Raw genomic sequence first — 12167 nt, forward strand, 5'->3', positions numbered from 1 at the left:
TTCTGTCCCACTGTCATCCCCAGGCCCAGCTTCAATCCGATTGGAGGTATTGGTAAAACTATTTTCTCCTGCAGTATAGGCGAAATTTCAAGCAGAGCTAGTAGAGAAATATTCTATGGAAAACATATTGAAGTCCATCGTACCTGCCACACGATATCCTTTCGGGACGAACCAGCACAATCGTGCTGTTTTTCGGCATTGGTCTTACCCATTTTTTCAATTGTTTTTTCCTCAAAATATGTGATGTAAATAATTTTTATGATCGAGTTATTACTCTAACTCTGTATTTCCTCAGCTTTGATTGGAATTGTTTATAAAAAACGCCACAATAAGTTAAACAAAAAGTAAACAATCACCCTAGAAATTGAAAAAAAAATATCTGTCGTATTATTATAAATATTAGTTTAATCCAGGTATGCAGAGATAAAAATCGATAGAAAGAAAGTAGTTCTGCGAAACGGCGAAAAATAAGTGGTTCTTTGTTGAAAAGCACGATTGATTTTAATTATCAAATCACTACAAAGTGTTAGTTTGTAAAAACTTAGACGTATAATTTCAAATCAAGGAACACAATATCAGCTAGTACGATTTTTTAAAAGAACTTTGAATACTTGGGTGAATAATATTACTCCATATTATCGAAATCCTTTGTTCCTTTGTTTCTAGATTTTAAATTATATGTCTAAATTTCTGCAACCTAACACTCTGCAGTGATTTAATTATTACAATAAATCTTCTTTACCATCAAACGCCTAAAAGTAGGCAATTTTTAGCAATTACTTAGTAGACCGGCCCAAAAACAAAAATGTCGAAAAATTCCACGGGGCACCCTCTAGAATCGTGCCTTTGGGTGAGAAGAGCAATCTGTGAAAATTTCAGCTCAATCGGTTTAAAATTGAGCTGGCGCAAATGAGTTGAAGGTTTGTATGGGATTTCCAGTCCAAATATATGGGAAATTGGATGGCCTACAGTCTCTCACTCAGTACGCCGGTTCAGCGAGATCGAATTAGCTCAGAATTAAAAGAATGGTAGTTGATACCCAAAGGAACAATTTTGTAGAAGACCATATCATGATAAAACTTAATTTAGTTGCAGTTTCAGCTAACGAAAGCAGGATGAGGACATCTTCCCCCGTTTACTCTCGGTTGTTACGTGCAGCACGTGTTTGTCGGTCGAAGCTTGCGCGCTACATCATAGGCAGCTATGTAATTCTTCATTGTTTCGATACCCGCACACGTGCGTGAGCAATTGAAATGAAGGCCAACATAGCCGCCTATGATGAAGAGCGCAAGTTCCGAACAGCAAACACGTGCTGCATGTAACAACCGAGAGTAAACAGGGGAAGATGTCCTCATCCTGCTTTCGTTAGCTGAAACTGCACCTAAATTAAGTTTTATCATGATTTGGTCTTCTACAAAATTGTTCTTTAGGGTATCAACTACCATTCTTTCAATTCTGAGCTAAATCGAACTCGCTGAACCGGCGTACTGAGTGAGAGACTGTAGGCCATCCAATTTCCCATATATTTGGACTGAAAATCCCATACAAACCTTCAACTCATTTGCGCCAGCTCAGTTTTACACCGATTGAGCTGAATCTTTCACAGATTGTTCTTCTCATCCAAAGGCACGATTCTAGAGGGTGCCCCGTGAATTTTTCCAACTTTTCTTTCTCGCCATACAAATGTGGGCCGGTCTATTACTTAGAGAACATCGACCGGCTTGAGGACGGACCAGCACAATTTTGCTGGTCCTAATTTGACCCCAAAAAGTGGATAAAGTAGCCGAAGTAAAGAAAGTTTTATTCTAGAGGACGTTAAGTTTATAAGAGAAAATTTGAGATAATCATTCTTTTATGGTCCGTCGCGAAAGGGATACAGGAATGTAATAATAGTTGATTGGCATAATGCCCTAAGTTTTTTTTTATCTGCATTAACGAGATTTTTAGCCCTAGGCTAGTTCATCTCGGGACCCACGCTTTACTTCCCTTCCGAAGGAAGAACTCACATTTTGCGAGTTTGTCGGGAGTGGGATTCGATCCCAGGGCCTCGGCGTGATAGTCAAGTGTTCTAACCATCACACCAGGTTCGCTCCTCGAATGCCCTAAGTTGACATTTGTTTAAATCCTCCTCATTGAGTTTCAAGCGCCAAAAAATATTTAAAAAAAGGAATGATTTTAGCTATTTTTGTTGTATCAAAGTAGAAACACTCACTACATATAAACTGCAAATTAGTCGTTGGTTTTGGAATTATGACTGCAGTAGCATAGCATTCTTTATCTTTCGACTTCCAGCTTTGTTTACTAGATAATTTGGGAATAAAAAAATATGCCTTAGATATTTGTTCATGTTTTCAGGTTTTTGCTTAATTTGTTGTGCTAAATCTCACATGCAACATGAACAAAAGTTTATAAATAAAAAGGCTCAATAAATAGAACAATGTACACGTAAAATAAAGACTAAATAGATCAAAAGATTATGTTAGAGCTCAACAGCACAATTGTACTGGTTCGTCATGAAATTGAAAGGGATATAGCAGTAAATCAGAACCTTTTAAATGCGCATTGTCTGGATATTTCACGGTTCAAATTTATTGTGAAAAAATTGGAGAAGTTAATTAACGCGCAGTGTGCGATCTTAATCATGTTCTGATGTAAACTAACATTTTATGTTGATGTACAATCCTGTATCACGTTGGGTAGATTGCCGTAATAAATGCAGATTGCGACATTGTCATTATTGTTGCGTAATGGTTGGTGGAATTCAGTGGAAAGCTTTTTAGATGAAGGATGAACATCGGTCAGTTACTAAATACAATTTGATAAATAATTTCTCTAATAATAAACTTTGATGAAAATCACTCCGAAGCAATTGCTATCGCAGATATGCAGTGTATGAAATTCTAAGAGTAAATTGCTAATTATTGCATTGCTAAAAATTTGCTTATTATCACACACCTCGTAAGGAATGCATGTTCTATTAAAAAAATTCACATTGTCAGCCGTGCAGTATTTGCCGATTTACCCTTATCTGTTTTTTTTTATCGTACTGGTAATAAAAAAAATCAATAACTCTGGTAATTACCTGAGAATCTTGCTAGGAACTTGAAAAACGTGCTAGTCGGTGCGCTCACTGTGCTGTCGGTGTATTGAAACATTTTGTCGAATGTCGTTTCCAACATGGTGCTAAAATAGTTGCTTCTTGCGAAATGGATCATCACGGCGGCGTCGTTCGCTTGATCCATTGGCATCGTACTACTGATGTCATTGATTCATTCAATCCAACCGATTCGTTGCGTTTGCCGTTTTTTTTTTTTGTATCAAAGCTATTTCTTCCTGCTGTTTTCTTCGTTTCATCAACGTTCTCTTCACCCGGCGTACACAAATTGCCCGTTCAAAACATTATATCTGGCACGTCTGTTGTTTTTTTTTTCTTGCTCGGCTCTACTTAACACGCCCGCACATATCGTTACATCACAGTTACTCACTAACGGGTTGAACTATTGCTCAAAATGTAGCTTGAACATAAAGGTTACTTTTTCCAACGTTTCCTAGTTTTTGATTGCTTCTTTCCGAGTAGAATTGCAGTGCACTTTTTTGTAGTTTTGATGCTCCACGATTTAAGTTATTCGCTGTAGTGAGCTGCACCAAATTAGCGTTTAAAAACAAATGTTGCACTTCCTACTTTGAGTCTGCCCGCAAGTATTCGGAACATCATTATAAAACTACACTGCGAGTGGTATATAATTGATAGCATTTCGAATAATCGTTAGCTTCGCAGTCACATATTCTTCAATCATTTTTAAACAATTGACACGCTTAACCAGACGTTAACTCACTTCGTTCATTTCACCATGTTACTTATGTACTTAACTTTAATTACACGAGTTTCACTTTTATTAGCTTTCATCTTCGGCTTCGACGAGTTTACTGCACCAATGTTAACTTTTATAATAGTACCGAATTACACTCGTTTAAGTGTTCTTTTCCGCAATTTTTCAAACCAAATCCATCGACGATTGTTGTTTTTCTTCCAACTGTTGCACTACATACTCAGCTTCAGAGCTCGGCAGCTTCGGCTACGTACAACCAATCAATCCCATGCGTGTTTATACGCGAGCATGCAGCTTATAGCGAATGCAGATATGAGCATGTGAACGTGCCGATTCCATTCTAAGGTTGCGCTCAGATGTAAACTATGTTCTATTTATCGGTCAATGTTCTGTACAATCATGCTACGGCGAGTAGAGGCTAATCCACATCAATTTGTAGCGTAACTTCGCTTCTAGTAGGAGGTGCTACTCATCCACTGTTTTGTAAATCTCCCACAACACCTTACAGTGATCTCACTGGATATATGTCTCAACATTTACTTGTTTACATTACCCCAAGAAATAGCTGCCTCTTACACAAATAAGAAAAAATCGTGTGTGCGACCGTACGCCTGTTTGAGGGTAATATTTCTTCTCAATGTATAAATACTTCTTTTACATCACTCCTGTAGTATATTTACAACTTCTCTGGGCCACCATTTTTATCATTCAATTATTATTCATCTTTCGTCTTTCGTGGATACCGTAGGTCCGTAAAACACTCAGCCAATGCCAATTTTATGACCCACTCTGCGCGCTACTACCGGAGTCCACTGTGAATTGATCTGCGTAGCGAATATCCGAAAGACAAGGGGTCTGTTCCGATTTCTCCCAATCAAAGGGCATTCAGGGCGGGTTTTATTTCCTTCCGACTTCTGATATCTTCAAGATTGAACTGTCACAATTGCTCTCCATATCATAACACATTCTTTCCTTCCCGTGGTGATTGCAATGCACACCGTACACACATACGAACCGCAGCTCACTCACAGTTTTCACAGATTACAGCAATCCTATCTTCATAACTGTCAAACTTCAACACAGTTTGCTGGAATTTTTGTACAAAATGCTTGTAAACAATCGTGAATCTATCGTTTTCTAACGAAATACAGCATTTCACTCGGGCGATGCTGCTGCTGCTGCTGCTTGTCCTACAAAATGTTACGCTAAACCGACCGAAATACAAGAAAAAACTGGGATACAAATAATTCGTGTTACTTTATCGAGCTGGCTCCGACCTCACAATGTGTGCATTTTTCCATTCGTACTGACATGGCTATGCTGAAAATTCACTTTTTTACTACACTCTCTGACATTCTTCGTACGTTCGGTTCGTACTGGGCATGTATTTGTGCTTCGTTTATCTTCGGTTCTTCTCGGATACCGACTGAGGCAGCAGAAGCACTGATGGCAGAAGGCTGGTGGGCCTAATTAATTGAACACGTTTATGGAGGATTCACACAAATCGGATACTTCTATAATAAAATCAAATAAGAGTATGATTATATGTAATAGCCTTGTGTGGCCAACCGTGGAACTACTTTCCAAATGACGTTTATGTACAGGTCTTTAGTAAAAATATCTTGGCAATAATTCTCTTCAAAGTGAATTTCTTCAATTTCACCCACTGTGACTTTGGTTTACAGCAGTAGTGTAAGTTAAAAATACGGAGTTGGCGAGGTAGTAGTATCGTTTTCAAGCAGATATACAGTAATGTATATCCACATTAAATTTGATTTAAGCAAAACTGGTAAGAGTTTTTGCCATGTTCCAAGGATTTTTCTATTATCCTCAGCATGGCATGATAGGACATGCTTGAGCACAATGCATTCTTGTATTTTACTACATATGCGCAAATAACACCGACACTTTAAAATTAAAACTAAAAATAAAAACCCGATTTTATCCACCTATGGTGAACAGAACCTTTCTTACACTTATTGAAATTATTATTGTATTATTCGTATTAAACATATTTATTTTGTATGATTGTGCCTTTTGGCCATTCTAGAAAATATTGTGGATTTGGCATCTAGTAGATTGGCTTCCAAAATAGCATCATTAACCATGAGCTAAACTACCAGAAATGCCAGACACCTCCTGGAATCGTGTATGGAATGCTTAAAAATAGCTTACATATTCTGAAATATTGTATCTTTTGTTTACTATCACATGATCTTGAATCGATCAACAAAAGGATAAGAAAATCATCAAGATACACTTTGTCTAATATCGCTTAATCAGTCGAAGCTCCGAATTACTCGATACTCAAGGTTATGGTGTTAAAAGGGACAAAAATTATATATCTATGTACTATGTTAATTGTTGTTGTTGTTTGTTTATTACCAGGGATTTTAACCTTTTATGGGTCATTCATCCCGTTCAACTATGTTAATTAGTTTTGGCCTTGAGTTATTTTGGCTATTGCGATCTAAATCTGCAAGGTTCAATAATAATATTTTTTGCCCAGTTCTTGCATTTTCCCACATTATACATGTAGATTCAAAGCTTTAATTTAACATAATGTTATTAAAAAAAATAACCTGCTAGTATACACTTTATATGAATCTCCCTAAGACTCTCCAATACCGGGGTCCGTACTATAATAATGCTTTTTTACTAACAGTTTCACTAACATGATTTTAGAGAAACTGTGAAACAATTTCACAACGAACCAAACATTAATTATTGGTCTGTCTCAAGTGCAAACTTATGTGTCTCCGATTGATTTTAAACCGTTGAATTCGAATCCGGGCTCAGATTTGCTCTAGCACATCACAATTTTGAGCTACACCTCAATTTGTAGGGCAAAATATACGATTTTGACGATTTTTGGCTGTACGTCATTATTGCCCGTTGCGAAGATTTATAGATTCCGACGCAAATATTGCCCGTTGCGGAGATTTATAGATTCCGATGCACAAAAATGATTAAGCTCATTTTCAGCGCGTAGGTGCATTATAAATGTTTGTTTATAATGCAAAACTATCGCCAAATGTGTATTTAGGAGTCTAAACAGGTGGCAATCAAAAGGAAAATTGGTCAGTTAACATATACATTAACGACTCATGCAGAATATTTCGTTTTACAAAATCGAATATTATAGTTTTAAGCGATTTATGTTAGGTATGATATTTCCCATACAAGTCACCCTCCAAAAGTTGCATGCAAGTTTACTTACTAACATAAAATGCTTAAATCTATCAAATTTGATTTAGTAAAACAAAATATTTTGCATATTCGTTAATTTAGATGTTAATTGTCCAATTTACCCTTTGATTACTTAAAAAACATTTCCATAATTACCGGCTTGCAATCAAGAAAAGCCCAAAATCGCATATTTTACCCTATAAATTGAGGTATAGCTCAGAGTTGTGACGTGCTGGAGCAAATCTGAGCCCGAATTCGGATTCAGCGACCCAAAATCTGTCAAAGACACATAAGTTTCTAGTACCGACTTTTCGAACCCTCTTCGAATGAGTGTAATCAGTTTCGTACCTTTTAATTCCGCCCTATGTTGCTTATCCTTTGACAGATACGCGTATTTCGACTACCACTTGTAATCTTCCTCAGTGTCAGTTATCCACTCAGTGGATAACTAACACTGAGGGCCGATTTCTTCACCCTGGCTTAAGTGTCAAACCAGGTTCAACTATATGGGTAAGCCTGGCTTACCTAGGGCTCTTATCAACACAGCATAGAAAATCAGGACATTTCAAAATGAGTAAAACTCCACGGATTTGTTAAGAAATTTTGGCCAAAATAAGTCGAAAATCAGGACATGTCCTGTTAAATCAGGACGGATGGTAACCCTAGGCTTACCGGTTAAGCCGAGGTGAAGAAATCGACCCTGAGGAAGATTACAAGTGGTAGTCGAAATACGCGTATCTGTCAAAGGATAAGCAACATAGGGCGGAATTTAAAGGTACGAAACTGATTACACTCATTCGAACACATAAGTTTGTTCTTGAGACAAAAAAAAGGTTGCGCTGTGTTTTCGAACATTCTAAGTAAAGAATGTAGTATTTATATAATGTCGAATGATCTTCAATTCGACCTGCAGCCATTTGCATGATTAATTATAGCTCATGTTAGATAGCAAGCAAATATAATAAGGGGACTCACTAAACAGTTTAAATTGCTGCGTAAGCCATGATTTTCTGTTATTTGAAATGTTTCATGAAATTGCGAATGATATAATCAAAGATTGCCTTGATGATTGCGACGTTTAATCAGAATAAACTTTAATAAGCGGTTTACGTTGTTACCCCTAATAATAAATAAAGGAATTTATTGAAAGTACTCTTCGAAAGATATCTCGGTAACCAAATTTTCAATTAAAATAAGATTCAAGAGCGTTCCACTAGGATGTTGTAGCTTTCATTTGCTGGTAGAAGAACGTTGAAAGATATCTCGGTAACCAAATGTCCAATCGTAATAAAAATTATTATATTTGTAGGGTTCTACTAGGATGTTGTAGTTTTTATTTAGTGCTAAGAGAACCCAAATCGGTTGACAGATGGCTGATAAATTTATTATGATACACTTGGTTAAAACTCTCTCTAAATGTTTGTATAATTCTCAAATACTCGTCAAAAGATATCTCGGTAGCCAAATGTCTAATCGTAGTAAAATTAAAAAGGATGGTACTAGGATGTAGTAGCTTGCATTTGATGCTAAGAGAACCCAAATCGGTTAATAGACGGCTGAGAAATTTACTATGATACATTTTGTCAAAAATCTCTAATTGTTAAGTTATACTACTCCCAAGTACTCTTCGAAAGTTATCTCGGTAACCAAATGTCCGACGAAATATACTAGGATAACGTAACTTTCATTTGCTTCCAAGAGAACTCAAAACGGTTGACAGACGGCTGAGAAATGTGAGTGACTTTTTTTATAATGCACACACCGTAATCCCCCCCCCCCCCCCCCCCCCCCCCCCCCGTAACGGTTTTTGTATGAAAATCCCAAAATTTTTGTATGGACCGTAACGCTCGGCCATACTCCCCCCTCACCCTAGAGTGTTACGTAATTTGTGAACGGCGCCTTATGGTACCTCTGAAAAGTTACCTACTATTTTATTTTGAGAAACTATTGTTTTACTAGCTAACCCGACGTGGCTAGCCACGTTTGCTTAAAGAGTTTTCACAATTCATAGAATTGACATAATAGCTTAGAAACGTCTGCTTTAAGTTTTTTGCTAATCTACAACTGTGTTCAGAATATACATTCCAGAAATTTCTCCCAATTCTAAACAGAAAACTTTAAAATATGCTATTATTCGTGGAAAACACTTGACCGTGATTCCCACGAAGAATGTTCGAGAATGTTCATAAACCTTCGAATTCATCTTCTGGTTCTCACTGGAATTTACCTAAGATCTAATTTCTGCTCCCAGGAAAGTTTCAACAATGGACTACCCGCTTTGTTCGCAGCCACAGTTGATCAGCAGGAGTAAATCAATTTAATTTTATATGGCGAAATGCATCTAAACTTGAATTACTTGAAATACACAGCTTTTCTCGAAAAAATATTTGGTAGGCTTAATAGTGGTCACCATTGTGCACAACCACTAAAAAATATTTTTTCGCATAATGTGTTCCACTTTGAATAATTTGCCTTTAGATGGTATTCGCCATACAATATTTTTGCGATTTACTTTTAGCGATTTTTCGCGCATAGAAGCTAGCGTCACATTGGTCGATGCGGAGAGTAGGAAAACAGCCGATGTAGTTAATTCATTGTTTTAATTTGAAAGAAACAGTTCACGAACATTTTATTTACAAGCCTTTTATTTCGTTCGAAATTTGTCCTAGAATATCTTCTTTTCTTTTTTCCGGAAACATTCTTTCATTTATAAAAAGAAAGCATATTATTTCCTTCGAAGAGTGTTCTAGAATGTGCTAGAAATTTATTTGTCATATTCTGCTTTTTTCTCATTGCCCAGGAAGTTTCAGGTTTTTTTTTTCATAATTGAAATAGATACCTCTCGAATATTACATTGACCTTCTTGAAGAAATGGATTACGCCGAAACAGAAAAATCTCGAACACTCGTGGAAAGTTCTAGAACAGTTTTTGTTATCGAATTCCCATCCTGTTCTTTCTTTACTATTTCTTCTCCTTATTCTCCTTTCCCTAAATCATACAATGCTCTCCCCACCATTGCACGTTACGTGAAATATTTCAGTGAAATTTAGCTAACCGAGACGGGAGGATATACAGACAACTTCGGGATTTATTTCATACATTCCATCCATTAAGGAGATTTTTGAAACTTCTGGAATAACATCTTCCAGAAGTTTCCTCAGAAGCCATTGTATCAATAAATATGCGAAACATTTCACTCAGCATTGAGCTCATTCGAAACGCCAGAAGGTATACTATCATGTATCCACCTTTTGATTGTAAATAACTATTGTAGGGGTCTTGTCCATTGAATGGAAGAATATTCTAGAAATTAGCAGACCCAACGTGGCTAACCACGTTCCTAAAAAAGTAATTTTCTTTATCCAATGAAGAAAATCCCAGTTTCTCCTGGGAAGAAAACTTCTAGAAGCCTTCAATTATGTATTAATGCATATGTGAAATATTTCACTCAGCATGGTGCATCTCTTGGCGTTATATACACTGTGCTGTGGAAGTAGGAAGGAAGGGAAACGAGTTTTTGCAATTCGTTTCTGGTTCTAGCGATTGCTATGAACATATGAATATACATGAGTTGTATATGTAGAGAAGAGAGAGAGAGAGAGAAAGTGGATAGAAAGATACAAAGTAGGATGAAAGGGACGGGCCAGGGATTGAACCCATGAACTTTCCAACTAACATTTTTGCTGTATAAGAGCTTAAACGAGCTTTCTTCCAAAAGCGTTTGCTCCATAAGCTTTTATGCAGCTAATTTTGTTAGAAGGGTTATGCATACGAATCAGAAGCGGTAGCCATTAGACCACCAAGCCCGTATTTATTATGAGAAACTATTGTTTTAATGAACAAATCAAAATCAATATGCTTTCAAAATTCTAGTGAAAGTTTCTATCTGAAAATTCCTAAACATTTCCATTGGGGAATGTTATAAGATTACTTGGTTACTTCCGAGGGTTTTCTTCGTGTTCATTGAAACATTTTACCTTGTTGACAACAAGTATACTGGCCCCACTCGCATAACAGTCCCATTTGACTTTTCGTCACTTTTAACCCGTTAACGCCCAAGGTGTCTCACAATTCAAATCTTCAAATAAATTTGTTATCAAAGGTCAAGTTTCAATAAAATAAACATGATTTGACGAAAAAAATGGAAGTCTATGGTGTAGTTCCAAAAAAATTCTTCATTGTAGGTCTTCAATATCTGATAATTTTCAAGAGCTCTATTTCAGCACAACTTCTACGCTATCGTTATATTCTGATCCGTATAGATACAATACAGCTCTAAACAAGTGAGAAAGATGATAACCACTCAAAAAGAATAGAAAAAGAGCTTTTAAATTGCGACAGAAATATAACCCGATAAACGCCTAAAAGTATGCAATGTATGGTCCTTGTAATTTCATGTAGTTTCGACTGCAGTGTTCAACATTTCGCAAATTTATTTTTTGTAACAAATCAAATAAAGAGTGCTTACTATGTGTAGCATAACCAAACGTTAAAATACTGTAGAAGTTAGATTTTACACAGACAATGATTTCCAATATAGTAATTGAGTTTTCTTTTAGTACCCCACAAACTCTCTTTACGTACTCACCATACGTAAACTTTTCAGAAATGTTGCATGTTTTTAAAAGAAAATCGTGTTAAATACTGTTTCTTTAAATTTGCTTCCTTTGACAGATACGTATTTCGACCTCAACTATAAGGTCGTCTTCAGTGTCTCGTACTTACAGGTATTCCACTAACACACCCAGGTTCATCATCATTCCATGTTTTGATATAAAATTTCAACCAGATATACTCTACACGGCCTCTCCACTTATGTTTGTACGACTCCATGATTTTTTATTCGTTAACAATATGTGGGTTTAATGGTGCTAGTCTGGGCACTATCAATGTTACAATCACCCAAAATTTTATTCGGTCTACCAACTGCAATTTAGAATTACGTACAAAGTCTGGAAAACATAACGCTGGGGGTAGAACATTCCCGGTAGAAATCTCTGAAGGCATCCCGAGAGGATTTACTGAAGGAATTCTGAGAGGCATATCTGGTAGAATTCTGAGGGAATCTCAGCTGAAAGCTTGATAGGAATCCCTGAAATAATCACAGGAGAAATCCCGGGAGGAATTGCTGTATAAATTCCGAGCAA

At 36.6% G+C, this 12167-nt stretch overlaps 1 protein-coding gene across 1 annotated transcript in view; it reads right to left on the reverse strand.

Annotated features, from left to right (window-relative positions):
• Window positions 1-5151, reverse strand: part of LOC109428789 (protein spitz-like) — a 223965-nt gene extending 218814 nt beyond the window's left edge. Inside the window, exon 1 of the mRNA XM_019704636.3 lies at window positions 3083-5151. Within this exon, the coding sequence (XP_019560181.1) occupies window positions 3083-3248 (166 nt within the window). The 5' untranslated portion in view covers window positions 3249-5151. The remainder of the gene's footprint in view (window positions 1-3082) is intronic.
• Between the last annotated feature and the right edge of the window lie 7016 nt (window positions 5152-12167).

This window comes from Aedes albopictus, chromosome 3 (assembly GCF_035046485.1).
Source record: "Aedes albopictus strain Foshan chromosome 3, AalbF5, whole genome shotgun sequence".
NCBI classification, from domain to species: Eukaryota; Metazoa; Arthropoda; class Insecta; order Diptera; family Culicidae; genus Aedes; species Aedes albopictus.